Genomic DNA, 22,974 nt, shown 5'->3' on the forward strand with positions numbered 1-22,974 from the left:
AAAAAAAAAATACTTTCTCATTCTCAATTCTATCATGATTCTATTCAGCTCATTTCAATTCATATTCAGGATTTAAAGGGAAAATACAACATTTGCAAACATCAAAAAATAAAACTACCAAATCATTTTGAAATACCTTGCTGGACTGTTAATGAATGACAGTGTAAAGCATCCTGTAAAATCATGGCACCTGGTGCACTGTCATTTTCAAGAAAAGTGGTATTTTTGTGTTGGAAAAAAAACTGGCTTTTTTTCAAATACTGTCCCCAATTGACCATACACTTGTTTGCAATCGATTACACACCTATGAACAGGTACAAGCCAGCTAGACTGGTTCCCTGACCTTACAATTCCCCAATGTATGTAAATTGCTCTGTTTCTTCTTAAATGGAGTCAGGGAACCAGACTACAGGAAAATGATTGTTTTTCTTGGTTTTTATAGCATTTTTGAACCCAAAACCTCAAAAAAGTCAGTGTAACTATATTTGCTATATATTTCCAACCCCCCAATTCCATCCATTTCTGAAAATTACAGCAAAAGCAAATGATGTATATTCCCTTTAATTATCATACGTGTATTATTTTGGGTAACATCTTGAAAGCAGTGTGTGCAGAAAATAATATTTTTCCTGCTTTATTATAAATCGAAATGCTTTATCAAAACCCTCGGTCAGTAATCTGTACCTGAGCAAAACATTCAAGGAGATATGTGGTTTACGCAGTTGAGTTCAGTGGAAACACAAACATGTACATATGTACATGCAAGATTGAAGGTTTGCATTCAAGATAGCCATGTACATGTACAATGTACATGATATATCTCAAGAAAACACAGTGCTGGACATTATGTACACATGTATGCCTTACTGTCTGTTACATAATGTTACATAACAAAAAATGCTCACAGTACATCCTTGGGCTTACTGCTTTGTGAAAGGAGGGCTACTTGTAGGATCCGAATTGAGCTAACCTTGATGTGGGCATGGCTCCATGCATGTGTACAGGGCATGGCTGTGTTAACTGATTGAATTCTGGGTCCATTGTGGGTTTTCTAAGAAACAATCTGCTCTCCTGCTGCTAGTATCAGGTCAAGGATTTGGTAATTGGTGTTGGGTGAGAAAGACAAAATTGAAATCGGGAGGAAATACAATTTATCTGGACTGCAAAGTCATGGCTTACTTTGTTTTGTTATTGGAAGCACTTGGCTTACTAAACCTTAACACAGCACGGCTTTAATTTTGGCCCTTGTTGGAGTAAAAAAAAAACATCATTTAAACACTTGCACAATATTGGGAAAATAGTAAAAAGCAACAATGGAGGACATGAGTGTTCAATATGCCACAGTGAAGACTGCATTTTGTCATTGTTTCAGCCAAAAGGGAACTACAGAAAAGGATTTGAACATTGCATATTTTTGAAATTTTTATCACACATTGAAACATGATGAAGTTGTGAAAGCACCTCAAAGAACAAAAAAGCTTTTGAATCGTACAGATTTCAGAAACGACCACTTAAATTGTGTTGACCATATGGAGCTCCTGTGTTTTATTACTCCATGGTTTCCCTAATCGGGCATGCTTCTGTTTGTTGCAGATCTTTTTCAGATTTTCTCAGGAAATTCTGGCAGCAGATAAGGAATGTGTTATCTGATACAGGGCTTGTTATGTAATGAACTAAATGAACCCCAGCTTATCATTGTTTTTTATATTTCAACCTTTGTTAAGTGCACTGGTGGTGTCAATTAGGTTAACAAACAAGGGCTTAGCAAAGGAGGGGGGTGGGTCAGTTGGCATGCAGAGCCCTAGTTGGTAAAGGAATCACCATTTGAATTAAAATACAGAACCAATTGCCCCAATTTCAAGTGTATAATTTGAAGGGTATCGAGATAGACAACTTGTGGTGCAATGCAAGCATGCTTTATTTGACCTATAAGTGACCTTATGTATGGAGCGCCAAGTACTACAAAAATAACACAAGTGATCTTGCATGTGATGGAATGCCTTTGATACAAAATGAATGGTAATGAATACTACATATAAAGGGGTGGGTTGTGTGCAATATTTAACCAGCTCATTCAAATGCATGGCATTTTTTTGAATTGTAACAAAAAAAATCAGTCATGGGCCCGAAAATCAATCTTTACAATGGCTATGACAATACTAACACCATAGGCCCTGTCCGTTGCGCATGAGTTGATTTCCATAACTTTTTCCTCATTGAAATAAAAAATTCTGAAACATCACAGGAATACTTGTCAAAATTCACTTTAAGCTCAAATTCACTTTTTTTTTATGTGACATCGCAATAAAGGCAGGCAATGAGTACACCACCATCTTTTCCTCAAAAAAACATTGGTTAAAGTGGTCAGAAATTGCCTCAGATCGCACCACAGAGTATGTAGAATCCAAAAATTTTTTGGGGCCCTTAAGCGGGCCCCGAACACCACGCCGTAATTTTGTTGACCCACTTTTTTTGACCCGTTGAACCGTAACTTTGTTGAACCACTTTTTTTGACCCGTTGAACCGTAATTTTGTTGACCCACAAAATTATTTGGGCCCCCCAAAAAATTGTGTTCTGGATCCGCCCTTGTATGAAGCTGGTACAATCTTGCTCTATTAAAAAAATAAGAGGCTCTAGTGTGAAAAGGGCTATAAGCATAGAGCAAGGAACAGAATGTATGTATTTGTACATGGACATGTACATGTACATGTACATTGTACATACATGATGTACAATGTACATTGTACAGTATGTAACCAAAGTATCAGTGTGGCACCAAATGGCAAACTGGTGATCTGGAAGTGGGAGGTGTCTTGATTGACCCTGATAATCAGTACTGTTATGTCATGTTGATAATGAATATTCATGAATAATGAATATTTATAGCAGGTGGATAAACTGATGAGATATCACTACATGAACTATAGTTAATCTCATGAATAGTGACAACTCTCTAAGGTGGTCAAGACATGCATCAAATTAAAGCTTGTTTTTACCTATCTTGTTGACAGCAAATTATGATGTAATTTGTGTTGGTTGTGTCTGTCTTGTCTTTTTTTTTTAACTCGGCAAGAACATTTGGGGGGAAAATGAATCATCACACAGCATGCCTATCATAAAGGATATTATTTTTTTAACAGAAATTTCAGTTTTCACATGCAATTTTGGTTAAACTATCTTACATGATGATATTTATCGGGACGCGTACCTCAATTAAGTTTTACTAAAAGATACAAAATGCTTTTACCACTGAAGAATAAAAGCTGTTCTGGCTTTCCAAAAATGGCATATATGGTGGCTGAAAATTAGCTCAATATAATTATTGGTAGGAAATTTCATATTATGAATCCATCAGATACAGATCTCCCAGACCCATTCCTGTTGGTTCGCTGATTACAATTTATTTACAAATAAAGTTTCATTGTCAGTCCCTTTTCACCAACAAAAAACAACATCCCTGACTCTTGTATTTTCGCAAATTAAACCTTGATGGCATATGGTAGCTGAAAAATAGCTCTCAACTAGTAGGAAACCCCATTATGGCATGTGGCCTGAATTTAGGAAGACATCAGATATCTCCAGACATTGTTGGTTGGCTTATGATTTACAAACAAAATTCATTGTGTCATTTTGGCCCACAAAAAGTCCATCTCTGTGTTGTATTTTCTCAGATTAAACTAGAAATTATCTGTTTCATCGGGCCACGAGTTCATCTTTCCAACTTGAAATCCGCGCCCTTAGAGTGATCCCACCCATCACATGCACAGCAAATGTAATCAACCAGAGAGAGCGCACAGGGCATTATAAATTTCCAGCCCATGTGTGTACTCTTGAACTACATGCAAATAATGTACTCATATCAAGTGCATTGTACAATTTTATGTGAACTTTTTTAGATGTGTGACACAATGACCTATCGTCTAGACACTGCCCTGGATCCTGCTAACATGTTCTGGCTTGCTGCCAAAGGAAAAACACACAAAAAATCTAGGATGTTTTTTTTTTCTTTTCTGACACACATCCGTTTTGTTATTCAATCTTGATCTATGTTTTGTAATATTTCATTAGATTTGGAAGAAAAACATTTGAAGTGGCTTTAAAAATGCACCAAGCTTGAATTTCGATTCAACTTGACATTCGGTTACAAAAATGACCGCCAGCTTTTAATTAGCTACTCTAATAGTAGGCCCTAAGTAAAGGCAAAATATTCATGTTAAACATGTTCTATGTGTTTTAGCAAAATACAATAAAAAGTTAGCTTTTTGAGGTGAGAAAAAAATAAATAAAATTTTTTTTTAAAGGATGCAGCTTCAAAAATGGATGCGAGCGGGGATGATCAATTTTTTTTTTATTTGGCCTAAATAACACTTTTTTTCACTTTATACAAGTAAATTATTTTAATTCAATTCTTTCTCTTCATTTAAAGCAAAACTGAAAATTCAAACAAAGGTCAATTCTTTAGGGTAAAATGTATTTAAATTTACATACATTTGTATTTGTTAGTTTTTGGCACCTAATAGTAATTAGCTTTACAATGAAACAAGACTTTAGTTGTGTTTGTTTACAAACGTTTATGATGCATGCTACAGATTAATACAGTGCATACATGAGTAGAATACTGAAATTGAGTTTTAGTTGAGGTAATAGGCCTATATTTATTTATTTTTTGACATGAATTTAGTTGGTTTTTGTTTGTTACTGATACAAATATGTTTGAGCTGTAGGCCTATACTATGGGATAGAGGTTGGGAACAATCGATTTATTATTTGAAAATCAAATTTAAAAATACCTTATTTTCAAAACATTTTGTCCTAAAATGTTCACTTTTCTTTCTTTTTTTAAATTTTTTAAAATTATGAAATAAGAATCAAACAACTTCAAGTGAAAGGAAATTCCAAAAAAAATATTTGCTTAACTCCCAAATCAAGCAACTAAGCTTGAGGAATATTGTGTTTTATTCAGTATTTCTGACGCGAGTACAATTGACATAAAAGTTATTTATTCAACCATTTAATAATTTATGTAAATTTATTATTCAATTTTTTTTAAAACTGAGATACACAACTTGAAACACTTTTTTTGCACTTAGCTCTTGAATGGACGTCAAAACATTTCTGAGGTGTCGAGCCCCCAGTATATTGCGCACAGTTGAAAATCTTTCCTCAAAACATGCAAAAAGATCAAACTTACCAGAACAGAAACTCGCAACAAAAGTTACTGTTTACTTTGGTCCAAATATTTACGAACAAATGCCGCCAAACTGTACTGATTTCCACGGTAGCAAAGTTGTGATTCTAAATCACGCGTTCGTCGTCACTTTTCTTATTCCTTAATTTCAAAACGTCTAAAGCAAAGATATTTCGTCTGCTCTCAAAATTACTGTCGTCTGCTCGGTGTGGCGCGCACACAAGCGGTATGACAAGCGCCCTCTGTTGTTCTCTTTGAAATCTAGTTGAAACAACGATTTTGAGTAATTTTGGGCGTTTCATATAAGAAAATGCAAATTTGGTATTTCTGTTTTCACATGGTTCATTGAATAGAGAAGTATGGGCGTTAGGCGCCTCCTAATTAAAATTCGCGATCACATTTTCCTTCATTCTATGGGAAAGAACCATCTAAAATTATTTAAACAAAACATTTCTGTTGCAGGAATTACTAAAAAAATAAACACAATAAAAGGAGACCTGAAATATGAAATAATGTGTAGAGCACTAGCTTAACAGTTTATTTTCTGTATTTAGCTAACACCACATAAATGTACAGAAGTCAATACAAAAACTGTTGCCCCAAATGAATTTAAATGCACCACCTCCTTTGCAGTTTCTGCAGGCTATATAAAGGTGAAACATTTGAAAAACCTGAAACACCCCCCCCCCCCACCCCCCCCAAAAAAGGATTATTTACATGAAAATCCACCTCGGTTAAAGGTAATATACAACATTTGCTTTTGAAGTTCTTTTCAGAAATGGATGGATTTGGGGGTTAGTATTTTATAGCAAATATTGTCACACTGACAGTCCCTGTTGAAATATTTGTGTTCATGGATGCTGGGGGGGGGGGGGGGGGACTGGGAAAAAAAACTAGAAAAAAATGCCGTTCTTGTAGTCTGGTTCCCTGACCCTACTTCAGACGAAACGGAGCAATTTATAGACGTCAGGGAATTGTCAGGTCAGTGAACCAGACTAGCTGGCTTGCACTTGTCCACGGATTTGCAACCGTTTGCAAACAAAATGTGGACATAACTAAATTTGGTAAATTGCAGGTAGTGTTTGAAGAAAGCCAGTCGTTGGAAATTGATACAAACTACACAAAATTCCACATTTCATGAAAACAGCACACCAGGTGCCATGATTTCACAGGCTGCTTGAGACTATTTTTCATTAACATTCAAGTAAGGTATTTCAAAATAATTTAGTACATGTTTTTTGATGTTTGCAAATTTTGAATATTTACCTATGAATTTCAATAAGTTATCACATTCAGATATTTTTGTCTCCAGCTTCAGTCTCATCACAGGCTACAGAATTATTCAGAAGGCTTTTTCTCAGTATTTTACTTTTTTGACATGTCAATAAACGTGAACTTTAAACAGCCATAACTTGTCAACGGAATGTCTGATTAAAGTGCAACAAACAGTATTGTAAGGAGGATTGTATTCTCTTTCCTAATACTCGCAAACCAGAGTTCCACAAGTCGAAACCCCGAGATGAAGCCAAGATTTTTACCCCCCCCCCTTCATAAATAATATTAATTGATTGCCAGTACTTCGCTCTGCGTCTCGTGGCTGTGTTGTGTTTGAAGGTCGCTCAGTTTCTTCTTGAGTACGGCCAGGCCCGAGAGGACGATGTTTTCTGGCCTGAGGGCGCCGCACGACTCCACGTTGATCCAGAACTTCCTCGGGTTGGAATTAGCGTCAAATGCTGCCTCAGCTGTGCGGCAATCGAACAAATACAAGAGAGTAAATACCAACGTTTACTGTCTGGAAATGCAGTCATAGGCTGTTTTGTTTTGAATCATGTGACCCAGCCTTATGGCTTTTGTGCACAACTATGTCATCAGCAGCAGTCTCAGCAGTACGGGTGTCGATTTATGGGTAGAACGGTAACCGGGTACCCGATTGAAAAAAAAAACACGGCTACCAGGGTACCCGTTAAAGAAACCCAACCCCAAAATTCAAATCTTCGGTGTTCAGATTGTTCATTTTTCATTGTTCATTTATTTTCCACAGTGTCACATTTTTTAATTATAGTAATTAATACAAAAAGGTACTTTATAGACAGATGGTGAAACTGTAGAGGATCCTATAAGAAGCTAAGCTTGTAATCGTTGGCCCCTTTTATACAAATTTAAAGCTGCTTTAAATACACAAAACACAGGACAAACAATAGACAAGGACAATACACGAACGTTACATGCCAGTTAACAAGCAGGATAAGATTTGTACATGTAGCATGAGCAATCTCAAAGTTAAGGGGTTACACGGGATCACAATAATTGTACAACATGATCGATTTATATTTCCGTTTGAAAGTAGACAAATATTTAGATCAAGCATGAAAGTCCTTTTCCTGTCCCATTCTTATATCAATTAAATAAAAGATACCTTTTTGAGACTTTGGTTACAGAGTTCGTATCAGGAGCTTGCGACACCATCACGGTGTATTTATCAACTGGTGTTGTTGAGGCCCTCATGTGTCCCGTCACGTGACAAAGCACGTGACGTGAGGGGACACGTGAGGGCCTCAACAACACTAGTTGATAAAGACACCGTGATGGTGTCGCAAGCTCCTGATACGAGCTCTGTAACCAAAGTCTCAAAAAGGTATCTTTTATTTCATAAATATTTAGATGTTTTCAGGTTCTCCGTAAATGAGTTCCACAGCCTGGGTCCCTCATATCTAATAGTTATTGTTTCATAAAGGTCTGTGCATCGATACAGCTAGATACAAGTGTGCATAGTGAGCTTCTTCTTTAAGCTTTATGATGTAAACTGCTACTTTCACGAGCGTCATTAACGTGAAATGATTAGCAAGCTGGCTCGGGTGGGACTTAAACCCAAAACCTCCTGCGCAATGAAACTTACGTGTCTCATCATCCAGTTCCGTGAACTCGCTCTTGGGCCACTCCTCCGGCTTGGGGTACACGGTGTGCCGGAAGGAGTTGTCTGGGTCGTACTCAAAGGCAACGGCGGCCGTCGGGATCCACTTGGCGTGCTCCTTGCCGAAACCTTTCCTGGCAAAGGCGTGGAATTTCAACTCCTGCCCCTTGCGCAGTTTCACGATGAGGATATCTGGGAGGAATGATATGAACAGGTTTTTTTATGCTTGGACTATAATTTTTATAGCCGAACAAAACTGAATGACGATATCAACATACCGAAACACCGACGACCTCTGTATGGAATTTCATTAACCCTAACCCACCTCACTCCTCCAAAATCCTCCTGGCGGTTTTGGAGGATTCTAGAGGATTGAGGATGAATGGTGATTGAATCAAATGAGGATTCTGGAGGATTGAGGATGAATGGTGATTGAAGCAAATGAGGATTTTGGAGGATTGAGGATGAATGGTGATTGAAGCACAAGAGGATTTTGGAGGATTGAGGATGAATGCATTTTGTGGCAGGACTGTCTGATGATTTTGAATGATTTGGCGTTGGTTATCCTTCATTTAAACACGAGTGCAAAGTTTTGGGATGAGGAGGATTTTGGAGGATTGAGGATGAATGCATTTTGAGGCAGGACTGTCTGACAATTTTGAAAAATTTAGGCGGAGTTGAAAAATTTTGGAGGATTTTGGAGGATTGAGTATGGTTGTAAGCAACAAGGGCCTAGGGGGTTAGGGTTAAGACAGATCTCTTACCATCAGTTTCGCCATATTCACTGGACTCGTCTTCCCTGTGTCTTGAGGTCACCTGGAGGTCAAAGGTAAGAAAATTAACGTGAAATTCTCCGTCCTGCAATTAAAAATTTATCAGCCAGGTTTTCAACGGAATAAAACACAGCTTGCAGTGTCCAAAAATAAATATTAATTCCTCCCTCTCTGGCTGGCAATTTCAACAAGGCCAGCCCAGCAGTCAAAGAAAATCAAGTGACTGTGTTAAATAGTTGAGTGCTCCCTGCCTTCATAAGGCAGGATTGACTGGCTGTGATTGCTTTAAAACCTGATATAGCTATGCTTTGACTGTAGGAGATTGATAAGCCAGCTGTGCCTACCAGTCTCCTGCTTTTGTCTGTTGGAATCTGACTGTCACAGTGCCTACAAAAATTAATATAATCTGACTGTCGGTGACTAGCCTATGTAAAAGGCATGGCAGGGTAAGAGATTGAATTTTTGACTCTGCGATGGATCAAGTAAAAGTAGGGTTTTAAAGTGTGTGACTTACGGGGACTACTTTTGGATTATTGGAGATGAGGTCTCGTGATGTGACGTGACGCGTCTGGTCGTCCGTACATTTGACGTCGAGAATGAATTCAACGGAGCACTCTGGGCAGAACTCATCACAGTTGCAGTCCTAACAACAACAATAACAACAACAACAAAGTGTCAAGGTTTCATCGAAATATCAGAGGGAAAATGAAGTATTTAAGGGCAGAACATAGATATCTGCTAAAATCAAATCATATTGTCAACTAGGGTTGTGCATCGGAACCTTTCCAGATTATGGGATCGGGTACCCGTAACCAACTTTACATATTACTTAGTAACTTCTCAGACAATGAAAAAGAAAGGTTTTGAACATCATTTGTGCGGAATTTTCAAAATGAAAACCAGGCTACATGGGAAAACGAACCATATTTCACATTTATGACGCTAGCGAAAGTTGCAGTTTACACCGTAAAGTTATAAAGCTCACTGTACACACTTGTATCTTACTGCACCGATGTGGTAGTATTAATCGTGCGGACCTTTGTAAACAATCTGAACAGCCACTTCTGGGATTTGAATTTTGGGGTTGGGTTTCTTTAACAGGTACCTGGGTTTTTTTTCAGTTAGGTACCCATTTCCTTTACTACCCCTAAATGCACACCCCTATTTTCAACTCACCCGGTTGTAGTTCATTCGGTCAACAAAATCATCACTCGTCAGGGGAATTAAACCTGGGATAAATAAAAATAATATATTTTTACAAAGTGATATTCGAATATCATGATGTCTGTTACCACAAATGAATTAATTCAATCAAATATAATATGGTTAACTCTCCTGCTATTTAAAGTCACAGACAGTCAAACTTTCCATCCACTTCCCCTGCTATACTTTTAACACAGGCTAGTCACCAGCAGTCAGATCATGTCCAGCAAGCACTGTGACTAGTCAAACTCAGTCAACAGACCATGAACAGACAAAGCAGGCAAGTTGTGGGCACAGCTGGCTAATCAATCACCCACAGTCAAAGCAAAGGTGGAGCAAGTTACATGGGCAGTCAGGACCAGTCAATCCTGCTTTATGCAAGCTGGGAGCTTTTAACTGTTGAAAACAGTCACATCATTGATTTGACTGAAAGGACTCCTTGGCACAGAATATACGTTTGCATCGGAGGGTTGATACTGATGATGGAAAACTAACAGTGGTGTCACTGGACCAAATTTACCACCAACTCAACTCCACGCGTCTACTCACCTACTCTTTGTGAAATGAATTCATCGTGCAGGACTGAGCTATTAGCCTCAATCTGAATCCAATCGATGGCTAATGTAGGCGTCTCAGCAATGAATACTCGACGCAAACTGTTTGCAACACTAGCAGGGAAAAATTTTAAAAATTAAATGAGAATAAAAAAGCCAGCTGTACAACCAAAGCCTCACTGTAAGTACAAACCTTTTTCCATGGTTTTCTATTTTAGGCATTGCAAGGTTTCCAATCCATGCATTTCTATTTTAGTTCCCTGGATTCTAATCCTGGTTCAACCTCAAATACAATACTGAGCTCCGAGGAAATGTACACCTTACCAGCTATTAAAGGACTACCGTAAAGGGGACCTGACAATACTAATTTAAGATAATATGATCTCGTCTAAATGAACTTAAAAATGTTTTCCAAACCTTTTTCAAATATTATGAGGTGATTTGGAGTTTTTTGTTTAATTTTACACCCCGCACCATGCCGGCGGAATAATTAGAGTTGGACATGCCCCTTTAACGGACCATAACTTCACCATACTTTAAGATAATTGGTATCATTTGTTTTCTTTTTCCAATGATACCAAGTTTGTAATATTTGGACAAAAAAAACCCAAAGTGTCGACCACCCTATTTAATTACAGAGTAGTGACTATTACATTTCTTTTTGATTAACATTTTCAACTTCCAACTCGCTGCTGTCTTCCAGACACTTCAATCAATTTGACCGGCTGCCTCCAACTTAAGTTAATTCTGCACGACGTGTGCATCCAAAAGGTGCTCTAAAATTTTTAACAAATTTTCCCTAAAAACTTTTCGCACATGTACGAGTCTTCCTGGATTCATCTTGAGTAGCTTGAGTAACTCCAGCTCTAATGCATTAGAGCTGGAGTCACAACTACGTTAAACTACCGGGTCGTAAGAATCCCGAAATCCCGGACTGTAAATCTGATGTTTTTATTTGCCAGTGTTGTTTTTTTTCTCTTGGTCAACGGTAGTCGGCAGAATAGTGTCGCGCGACGTTTTCTCATGGTTTCTGGAGATTCGCCACCAAAATCATCAAAAAATTTCATATGTTAATCTTCGTCGTTCTGTTTGAAGTTGATTACAAGCTTCATGAATGTCTGTTGCATCGTATGAGGTATGAATTATGGAATCTGGGTCGCGATAATATAGGGAAAATAACCCGTTTTTGTAATGCACTGGGGATACACAGTCCGGGATTTCGGGATTCTTACGACCTGGTAGTTTACGTAGTTGTGACTCCAGCTCTAATGCGATAGGCATTAGACTTAGAGCTGGAGTTTTAATACTCAAGCTAGCCTACATGTACATCTTGAGTGAAATCACAAGGTGAGGTGAAAATTGATGTGTTTGGCGGCAGGTAAGTGGTGGCCCAGTATGGAACTCTTCCCTTTGTTATACGACAGACAGTACGAGTCGAGTACGAGTACGAATCAACCTCTTCCCCAGTGCTTGCTTTATTTCCAACCGCTTTTCCAATAGTAAACCCTGGATAGGAAAGTTTCATCCTGTATCCTGATTGGATACCGCAATTGGCTAGTAATGGATTTTTATCGTGTACTTGCTGCTATTATTCACAACGTGCAGTACGTGTTTTCGCGATCATTCGTCCACGCCTTCTCGAAAATACTAATTTCCTTTCCAATTTGCTCATATTAATATGAAATATGATGCGTGATACTGCATGTTGTCTCGATAAGATCGTAACAGTTTGATTTCAAAAATCGTGTTTTCGTAACTCACGCCGTGCTCGCGCTGCTACGAATTGACTCTGTTTTTACCCCAGACACCGCATACAAAAATAAACGGGCACAATTGCAGAATACCCCGCCACTCGATCTATCCACCTCGTAGCCGGCTACGAGGTCACGGCTGATTGACCTCAATAAACATTCTCAGCGCTACTTGTATGTACTATGCCGAGTATGCATCATGCTCCATTGCACTCCCACTTTGTGACCGCGTAGCCGCCAACAGGGTAGTTGGTTTGGACTTAGAATTTTTTCAGCAACTCCCATTCCTTTTGTGTTGCTTTGTTCTCAAGCATATTCAAGGGGACTCCCACTCCGTAGCCTCGTAGCCGCCAACAGGGTGGTTGGTTTGGACTTAGGGGTGCATACCTGCAAATAAACTCCCATAGACACTAGTGCTAAATGCCCATACTTCAAAATTCTTTTAAAAATACTCAAAACTCTCACAGGTATTCAAGCTGCACAGAAAAATGATGATCAATGTGTCATCTTTCATTTTCTTTTCAATTTATGGTGGGTTGACCATTGACTTTTCGAGATATTTTCACGCAAAGAAGACGACCCCTATTTTCCCCAAAGCGGAAAAGTAGCCATCTTGAAAAACGATCCCTCCACAACATGGCAAAATAGCGCCACTTTCGAGCCCAATAGCATCCAAAATGCTCAGAATTGGAAGCCCCAAGTCCGGGCCAGAGGTTCACTACCATATCTCTTCAATTCCCCAATTTTACGGCGCTCAGAACTCTCTAATATAGAATATTTTGAGGGTATAACTTTTATTCATGAGCTTGGCGGATCGATTTACCGGTATGCACCCTATAATAGCAGGCAACTTTCAAATTTTAACACAAAATCACATTCAGGACAAGCAGAATATCTCCAAAGTCAATATTTTGAAAAAAAAAATGAAAGAAAAATATTATCCAAGGTCGAAATTAAGCCCGAAAATAGTGATTGTTTTGCCCCTGCTAAGCTGTAGAGCGCCCCCAGCGACAATACATTGAGTTCCAGCTACTTTTAAGCTCAAAATGCCCCCCCCCCTTTCAACTATCAATTGTTGTAATCGGGTGATAGCCTACTGCTCCCTTATGATTTGGAAGCATCCGTTACGGAAAAAAAACCCTTGTTGATACCTTTAAAACACTTTTTCCCCCTCCCCGTAGGTTCCGCCCACTGAAAAGACCACTGCCGCGGCACAGCGCATGCGCGAAACGGCCATCTTTGTGATTCTTTATAGGGTGCATACCTGCAAATAAACTCCCATAGACACTAGTGCTAAATGCCCATACTTCAAAATTCTTTTAAAAATACTCAAAACTCTCACAGGTATTCAAGCTGCACAGAAAAATGATGATCAATGTGTCATCTTTCATTTTCTTTTCAATTTATGGTGGGTTGACCATTGACTTTTCGAGATATTTTCACGCAAAGAAGACGACCCCTATTTTCCCCAAAGCGGAAAAGTAGCCATCTTGAAAAACGATCCCTCCACAACATGGCAAAATAGCGCCACTTTCGAGCCCAATAGCATCCAAAATGCTCAGAATTGGAAGCCCCAAGTCCGGGCCAGAGGTTCACTACCATATCTCTTCAATTCCCCAATTTTACGGCGCTCAGAACTCTCTAATATAGAATATTTTGAGGGTATAACTTTTATTCATGAGCTTGGCGGATCGATTTACCGGTATGCACCCTATTAGAATTTTTTTCAGCAACTCTCATTCATTTTGTGTTGCTTCGTTCTCAAATAATGGACCCCCACTCAGTATCCGCGTAGCTGGCAATGGACTTGAATTGTTTCTTTTGCAGTGATTCCAACCTCGTAGCCAGTGATTTTAGGGGTGTATTTCCGAGTGGCGGGGTATTCTGCAATTACTCCAATAAACGCTAATGTGTAACGCATATTCAGGCACCAGACTGTTCCTCATTTGCATACGTGTTCAAAAATCTTGCACATGCAAATGATCCAATACCACCAGGGTGAGACTGAGAGAGCAGGTAGTAGTGGGCGCGTACTGCTCGACACCCCGGGGACGAGGTCGGAGTACGAATGTCAACGCAACAGTAAAGAGAAATAGCGCCCCCAATGTGTGAAAGTGGCGGCCAGTTGATGTTTACCTCAAATCGGTGTCTTCAATCACAAATTTGACGTTGTCTTCTTTCAGTTCAGTAATTGCAATGGATGGTTGATTAGCGTATGGCATCTTGACAGTCGTTTACGAACTCAAAAGTTCTATTTTCTTATCGTCTTCGGAGAAAATCATGTATTTTTTTCACGAAGAACATCAGTCACGTTTCATTCTGCAACGTTCTTCAAAGTAGACTGGCCCTTTCGCGTGTCGCATCAGGAATACGTATAACGAGACAGGATTTCAAACAAGCCTCGTTCTCATTATTTTACTGTCATTATGATGTTTATTTGATAAATATCCTTCAAAACGAAGATAGTAAATTTAAATTTCCACTTTTTAGCAATAAATTGAAAAACGTGTTATTAATACACACAAAAACATTTTCACTCTATTTACAAAAATTATCTCAAATCAAAAGTTATTCTGAAAGAGCCAATCAAGACAAGACCGACCACGGCCACAGCAATTTCGGGTCTTAAAAACTTTTTAAAATGAGCTCTTTTTCGGAGGGCGCTTTGACGGAAAAACTTGCTGGATTGACCAACTCACAGCAAAGCATTCAAACGATGTCCTTATGGCTGATTCACCACAGAAAACATGCCAGAAAGATTGTAAAGATCTGGAACATTGAACTCAAGAAAGGTAGCTTTTGGCTCGCGCTCTTCTTTTTCCAGTGGGGGACAAATAGCCAGTTCTTTCTTTAAATTTGGTTATTTGGTGTTCTTGTGTCATATGTTAAATAGTATGCAACGCCTGAATAACTCCCCTTTATCTGATTTCATCTGATTGCATCATGACGTATCATTGAATTATTCGTCCCAATGCACAGCTCAGCTGCACGTCAAAAATAGGAGTTCCATTCCACAGTAGCCTAAATGGAAGTTCACTTTCATTGCATGGTCACACTTTTGACGGCTTTGAGACTTGACCAGTCATATGATGAGGAATTTATTTAGGTGTATAAAACAAATATAATGTTTAATAAATATTTCACATTTTATGATATGACATTTTTGCAATGGAAAGAATAATTTCATTTCATTCAGTGCCAACATTCCATCTGTTACCTCATGAAAATGTTCTTAGCAATGCACTCACAAACATTATTTGTAAATTGTGTATAATTATTTACATTTGTACTTATTTATTAATTATGAATTAAATCAAACAATATCAGTCAATCAATTAATTTGGGGCACCATCTATCACAGTCCTGTAGCTCGTCCACAGTCTCAAACCTTGGCGCTTCCGCTACCATACATCCATTACTTAAAATTCATAACTCCTCTAATGAGATGTCTCATGACTCGGACTTGGACTTTTGTCTTCAAGCAAACTTGAATCCTTGATTCTGATAGGTTGATCCACTAGCAACAACAGTGTGACATTATACCTAATACCACAGTCCATATCGCACTCATGGTGGTGATTTAAATATATAATGATTTTGACATTTACTGCTTTGTATTTTTCAGCAAAGACTAAGAGAAAATTGGTGTTCATCTACCTTGCCAATGATGTCGTACAGAACGGCAAGAAGAAAGGAGCAGAATTCACCAAGGAATTCAGTACAATTATCGACCACGCCTTCAGTCATGTCTTGGAGTAAGTCTTTTAACTCCGACCCCTCAGCGGTTTTTTTTGGGGGGGGGGGGACTAGACAATATATTAGTTGATGGAGAGAGACAATCATAGAATTCTGAATTTCTGGAAGATAAGAGTAACAAAATGTCCCTGGAACCTGAAAGAACAAAACATTTTCTTATCCAGCCTGGATTTGAAGGCTGACCTGTTTAAAGTGTTGTGTTCATAGATGCTTGAAAAACAAGAAAAAAGTGTTGTTCTTGTAGTCTGGTTACCTGACCATACTTTAGACGAAACAGAGCAATTTATAGATGTCTGGGACTTGTCAGGTCAGGGAGCCAGACTAGCTGTAACCAATTTGTTCTTGTAGTCTGGTTACCTGACCATACCTCAGACGAAACGGAGCAATTTATAGATGTCTGGGACTTGTCAGGTCAGGGAGCCAGACTAGCTGTAACCGATTGTAAACAAAATATGGACCAAATAATTTGGTAAATTAGGGGGCAGTATTTGAAGGAAAAAAAGTGAGTCCACAACATTGGCCCCTGTATTTTTTTCTGAGCATATGATTTGATATATTGTATTCCCCCTCCCTCCCTCCCCCCTCTTCCCCAGGACAGCAGAAGATGAAAAGACAAAGAAAGCGTTGGCCAGAGTGCTAAGTGTCTGGGCAGAGAGAAATGTCTTCAGTTCCCAGTTGCTGTACAAGATGACTACCCTACTGTCAGGTAGGCCTAAACCCTCGTACTCTTTCACTCTTAACATGCTAAAAAAGTGACAAGGTAAGTTGTACCTTGTACAATAATGTTATTTAACATTAATTGGCAATAGCCATAGCATGTTTGCAAAACTAGTTCCCAAAGTTCCCAAAGGATTAGGATTTTTAGGATGCGATACTGTTCATCATGCGAGAGGTCGTCTTCAACTGACGCCTTCTTGGGAGACTCTGATGGTCGCAATCAATGCATCTCTGTCCAGCATCAGCGTCCTGGCTCAGCAGTATCTTGTTGTGCTGCCACCCTCTTCAACTATTAATACCTCAAACAACCCTCTAAACTCGGCCTTCAAAAAACTTATGTCGAGCCCAAAATCAGATTCATGATGATGGGCAGAGTATTATTGTCTAAAAACGTTGAGTTTGTCTGGTTCTTTTGAGAACCACACAAGCTCACAAAAGAGATTTTTCTTGTCACCTGCTGCAACCACAAACTTACTCTTATTGCTTAAGCCAAAAAAAAGAAGAAGATAGTTCCGCTTCCGGTTACCCTACCTACCCTATTTTGACAGCCCCTACCCTCATTCTTGGGGGGAAAATTGAGGGGAAAAAACGAAAATCATCGATTACTACCTTTTAACCTTGACACCTCCATATGATCGTACACACAAAAAAAATTGCAAAAAAAATAAATAATTCCCTACCTACCTACCCTTTTTTCAAACGCCATGTTATCGGGAGCAGAATTTTTTTGGCATTACTTGATCATGCAAATCTTCAATTCTTCTCTGATGAAATTTTGTTTTGGGTTTAACATCCGAAGGTGAAGCGCCGCCACCAGTCAAGAAAGCCAGACACAGTGAACCTCGCCATCACCACCACCACCACCGCCACCATCAGCATCACCACAGCCAACCCGCCCAAGCCTCCCCGGCCCCGCCCGACTCGGACAGCCAGAACGAGGAAGCGGCCAAGAAGGAGAAGTTTGAAGCGTCATTCGGGGAGAAGTTTGAGGAGTTGCACGGTTTGCTCGGCGAGGAACAGGACGGGTCGGAAGAGGAAGAAGACGAACACGTCGATCCTGAAGATGTGCCGGAGGTAAGGAGACATCTTATGACTCTAGTCCGAAATGTTACCTTCACTCGGATGATTTTGGTCGTGATCCTCCTGAGGGGGTTCAAATTTCTGTCCTAGGAATTATCATTAAAACCACAAATTTTTCACCAGTTGTATTGATTGATAGGGACTATGGTACTTGGTAGATATTTAATCCTAAGGATCTAAGCGCACCTTCCCTCTCAGCAGTGATAGTGAAACTGTACTTGTGCAATGCCAACAACTCACGTTGGCTGTATTTCCAATTTGTAATGGTTTTTAATGTTAAAGGGAATATACATCATTTGCTTTTGCTGTAATTTTCAGAAATGGATGGAATTGGGGGGTTGGAAATATATAGCAAATATAGTTACACTGACTTTTTTGAGGTTTTGGTTTCAAAAATGCTATAAAAACCAAGAAAAACAATCATTTTCCTGTAGTCTGGTTCCCTGACTCCATTTAAGAAGAAACAGAGCAGTTTACATATACTGGGAATTGTAAGGTCAGGGAACCAGTCTAGCTGGCTTGTACCCGTTCATAGGTGTGTAATCGATTGCAAACAAGTGCGATGGTCAATTGGGGCCAGTATTTGAAAAAAATGCCAGTTTTTTTCCAACGCTGGTCGGCCAATCAGCGTTGGAAATTGATACAAAAATACCACTTTTCTTGAAAATGACAGTATACCAGGTGCCATGATTTTACAGGATGCTTTACACTGTCATTCACTAACAGTCCAGCAAGGTATTTCAAAATGATTTGGTAGTTTTATTTTTTGATGTTTGCAAATGTTGTATTTTCCCTTTAACTTCTCTTTTGCTCTATGATGTTTTCATTGAGTCCATCGCAAGTCCAAATTCTCAGTTCCAAGGAAATCATTCGTCAATTCAAAAGCTAGGCCACAAGTAATAGGAGATGAACAGTAACAACAAAGGACAGCCTGTGTAACAGTACATTTGAATAGATTATGACTTGACTTAGGAATCAATGACCTTGTGATGGACCGATGAGGACTTGTAATGAATTCAACTGCAAAAATGGTTCTCGCCCTCCATCTTTCTCTTTTGAAAATGGAGATTATACTCAAAGAAGCATTTGCTGTGCTGTTGTTAGTCTTCATTCTACCTTCCTTCCTGTGGGGAGAGTAGCCTAGTGGTTAGGGTTCGTGACTCACGATCAGAGGGTCAGAGGTTCGAATCCAGCTGCTGGTCATATGTTGTGTCCTCGGGCAAGCCACTTCACCACCACTTGCTTCTCTCCACCCAGGAGTATAAATGGGTACTGGCATTATACTGGGGAGTAACCTGCGATGGACTAGCATCCCGTCCAGGGGGAATAGAAATATTCTCAGCCGTTTCATGCTACTGAAACCGGAGATAAATGCTGGCCTGATGGCTCATGACAGACTTTACTTCTTACTTTACTAGCTTCCTTCAGACGCATTTGAATTTTTGCCTTATTTACTACCCAATTTACCCTTCTGATTCTTATGAACAGTTTCTGTTTTTTAAAACTTGGATATTAAATGATTTCTTCTAGGCTGACGAGATCATTCAAGCACTGAATGACATGGACAACTCGGCCTCCAGCGATGCGGTGGTCAGGGAGAAGATTGCCAAGCTACCCCCAGAGGTGCAAGACGTCAGCCTGCTAGACAAGATACAAGGTTGGTATTCAGCAGACTTGTATTCGAGTCACCAAACAGCGAGTCCGAGTCCGAGCCCGAGTCCGAGCCCCGAGTCATGAAGGTCGAGTCCAAGTCCGAGTCACAAAGGTCGAGTCCAAGTCTGAGTCACGAGTCACCTTTAAGTATTTATAGGAAATCATTCTTGATGTATATGTATGTAAGTATGTATAGTACTTACCGTGTGTGTTTTGCACTGCACTGACTGTATTGCTTGCTCAGGAAAGGATCGTCTTCAAAATAACTATAGTGCTGAAAAAAAAGTTGATTTGTGGTAATTTGTGGTCGAGTCCCGAGTCACGCAGGTGGTGTTCGAGCCCAAGTCTGGGTACACAGGGTCAAGTCCGAGTCATTTTTCATCGTGACTCAAGTCCGAGTCCGAGTCATGGAAAATGGGACTCGAGTCGGACTCTAGTCCAATCTGAGTCATGAGTCATACAACTCAAGTCTGTCACAAATTCTCTTCAAATTCTCTTTCAAAATGTCTTTACAAGTCCCAAGTCAACTCCAATTTATGTAAATGAACTGTGACAGAGGCATTCTTCTGTTATTGTTCCTCCACTGTTACTCCTGACCGACATTGTTACCCTTTTAAATTAACGACAACTAATCCTTATTTTTTTTCTCAGAAATGGAACAAGCCGACAGACTCTCCGCCTTGGTCAACGATGCCTGCTCCCTTCTGGACGACTACAACGTCCGGTTGTCTCTGGAGTTGGAGGACCGGCAACACGTGATGAGAATGCTGAAGAATTACAGAATCTCACAGCATCAGAAACTCAAAGAAGCCGAGGAAAAACTCAAGGTAAGGCTGCATCCGTATTACTTGGCTACGGCTGCGTCCGTATTGCTTGGCTACAGCTGGAGATAACACACGTGTCTATGGGAAGTAGCTGCAGCCGCTTCCATAGGAGTGTGTTAAATTTCCAGCCAGAGCCAATAATTTGGATAATGCACTTTCACCTTTTCTTAAAGGGAAAATACAACATTTGCAAACATCAAAAAATAAAACTACCAAATCATTTTGAAATACCTTGCTGGACTGTTAGTGAATGACAGTGTAAAGCATCCTGTAAAATCATGGCACCTGGTATACTGTCATTTTCAAGAAAAGTGGTATTTTTGTATCAATTTCCAACGCTGGTCGGCCGACCAGCGTTAGAAAAAACTGGCTTTTTTTCAAATACTGGCCCCAATTGACCATCGCACTTGTTTGCAATCGATTGTACACACCTATGAACGGGTACAAGCCAGCTAGACTGGTTCCCTGACCTTACAATTCCCCAATGTATTTAAACTGCTCTGTTTCTTCTTATATGGAGTCAGGGAACCAGACTACAGGAAAATGATTGTTTTTCTTGGTTTTTATAGCATTTTCGAACCCAAAACCTCAAAAAAGTCAGTGTAACTATATTTGCTATATATTTCCAACCCCCCAATTCCATCCATTTCTGAAAATTACAGCAAAAGCAAATGATGTATATTCCCATTAACCGATTAGCACTTGTAGTATTACATTGTATTAGTATGTACATTGTATTTATTCTCTGATGAATGTATAAAACCATACAGCGCTCGGGCAGTTTTGGACTGTGTAGGGAGGAATAGTACGGGCAGGTTGGGGCGGTACAAGAACTAACGGCCTATTGAGTCATGCGTGAAACGTCGACAAATTCATGAGAATCTAGCACTTCTAGGTTCGTCAGTAAAGTTCTTGCTAAGAAAGATAGATTGGGATGTGTATTTTATTAGCCCGCAAAAGCCCAGAGATAACATCACGCTTTATTGTAAACTAAGTGTGATGACATTACATCTCAGGGTATTATTGAAAACCTATAACATGATAAAAGACTACTTTGGATGTCATTTTTCACCCTGTTAGTTATAAAAATGAAAAGTGTGATTTTTTTTCACCCATTTACAGACTGTCAGGGGCCAATATCATGGACTGCTAAAATTTTGCTAAGCATGGAAAATATATGCTTAGTAGAATAGGTTACCAGTGAAAATACCATGCTATGTATACTGCTAATGACTGGTTAACTGAGGATTTTTGCTTAGCACCTACATTTTGTAAGCGATATTTTCTGCTTAGCAGTCCTATGACATTTGACCCACGTGCACATATCCTCTTAATTTATCGTGAACAAAATTAAGAGAAAAAGTTATTAATTTTAAATTAAATTGGTTCTTGTCTGGTCAACTTCTCAGGATTTCAAAACCAAACACGACAAGGTGACGCTGGTGCGCAAAGACCTGGCGTCCCACATACAGAACCTCCCAGATCTGACGTTACTGCCCGATGTCACCGGCGGTCTGGCACCACTACCCTCTGCTGGGGACCTCTTCTCAGTATGAGCGGCGAGTCTAGATACCAGACTAGTAAAGCATTGTTTGTTAAAAAAAAAAGGTGAATGGATATTGACTACAAGTCAAATGAACTTATTGCCCAAGGCACGGGGTAATGTTTTAGCTACGCATTGCCACTCATAATGCAGTAACACATATGAAGAGAAAGCCACAGAAAATTTCAATCAAAACCTCTCGGCATTCTTTTTATAAGAACATTTTTTTCACTCATAATGTATTTATTTGGGAAAAAAAGTTGAGAAATATGGTGAATGTTTCTAAATGGCTGGTCCTCATTATCACATTTGCTGCAGTGAAAGATCATATTGACACGAGCCAAAAAGTGTACAATTAATTTATTATTCATTTTATCGTTTTCCGATAAAGGTAAGACCCAAAACAAAGCCTTTATACACATGACCCCTACCTGTTATCTTTCCCCCTGGATGTGTCATCCCAGACAATTTTCTCATACTTATGAAGGGATTAATTCAAATTTTTTTAAAAATGCAGGAAGAAAATAGGCCATAAAATGTGTCACTTGTGTCTCATTCATGTTATTTTAATTTATTAACAATATGCAATGAATGCTGATGCACAAAAAATGCAAAACCATTGCCCACCAACTCCGCCTCAAGGCATAAAGTCTGTAATCGAGACACTTTTCAAACAATGGGCCTAAACACAGTAATTTTGAATTCTGATTTCTACAAGCGTTTATTGGGGGACAGACCCGAAACTGTATCACTTTTCAAGCTGATATAAATTGAAAACACAAATGTACAGATGTAAGATATTAAAGTGACTTTTAAAATGTTTGGTATTGTCATTTATGTGACAGTTTTGAGCATGGAAATAAAATTTGTCTTACTGGATTTTTGTCTCCTGTTTCCCATGTGATCTCCTTATGGTCAAAATGACTATTTGAAATTTGTTTAGCCAGTCGATGCAGGGAAAAAAGATCTGGAAACTTTCAACAAAAAGTTGAAAATTGACAGATTTGTTTGGCTATAGGC

At 39.2% G+C, this 22,974-nt stretch overlaps 2 protein-coding genes across 2 annotated transcripts; one reads left to right on the top strand and one right to left on the bottom strand.

The window, feature by feature from the left end:
• Positions 1-6,691: 6,691 nt before the first annotated feature.
• LOC119739237 (DNA-directed RNA polymerase II subunit RPB3-like) lies at positions 6,692-14,741 on the bottom strand. Its single transcript, XM_038214092.1, has 7 exons — positions 14,518-14,741; positions 10,626-10,744; positions 10,050-10,102; positions 9,388-9,516; positions 8,865-8,916; positions 8,086-8,292; positions 6,692-6,931 (listed from the first exon to the last, which is right to left on the bottom strand). Exons 1-7 carry the CDS (start codon positions 14,601-14,603, stop codon positions 6,750-6,752), a joined length of 828 nt encoding a protein of 275 aa, XP_038070020.1. The 5' UTR covers positions 14,604-14,741; the 3' UTR covers positions 6,692-6,749.
• Positions 14,742-14,954: 213 nt separating this feature from the next.
• On the top strand, positions 14,955-22,833 carry LOC119739236 (regulation of nuclear pre-mRNA domain-containing protein 1B-like). The gene is made up of 7 exons (XM_038214091.1): positions 14,955-15,173; positions 16,007-16,136; positions 16,731-16,843; positions 17,654-17,928; positions 19,465-19,591; positions 20,239-20,414; positions 21,821-22,833. The coding sequence occupies exons 1-7, from the start codon at positions 15,023-15,025 to the stop codon at positions 21,965-21,967; spliced, it is 1,119 nt and encodes a 372-aa protein (XP_038070019.1). The 5' UTR covers positions 14,955-15,022; the 3' UTR covers positions 21,968-22,833.
• Positions 22,834-22,974: the final 141 nt, after the last annotated feature.

The sequence above is a fragment of the Patiria miniata genome, unplaced genomic scaffold, assembly GCF_015706575.1.
Source record: "Patiria miniata isolate m_02_andy unplaced genomic scaffold, ASM1570657v1 HiC_scaffold_30, whole genome shotgun sequence".
Lineage (NCBI taxonomy): Eukaryota > Metazoa > Echinodermata > Asteroidea > Valvatida > Asterinidae > Patiria > Patiria miniata.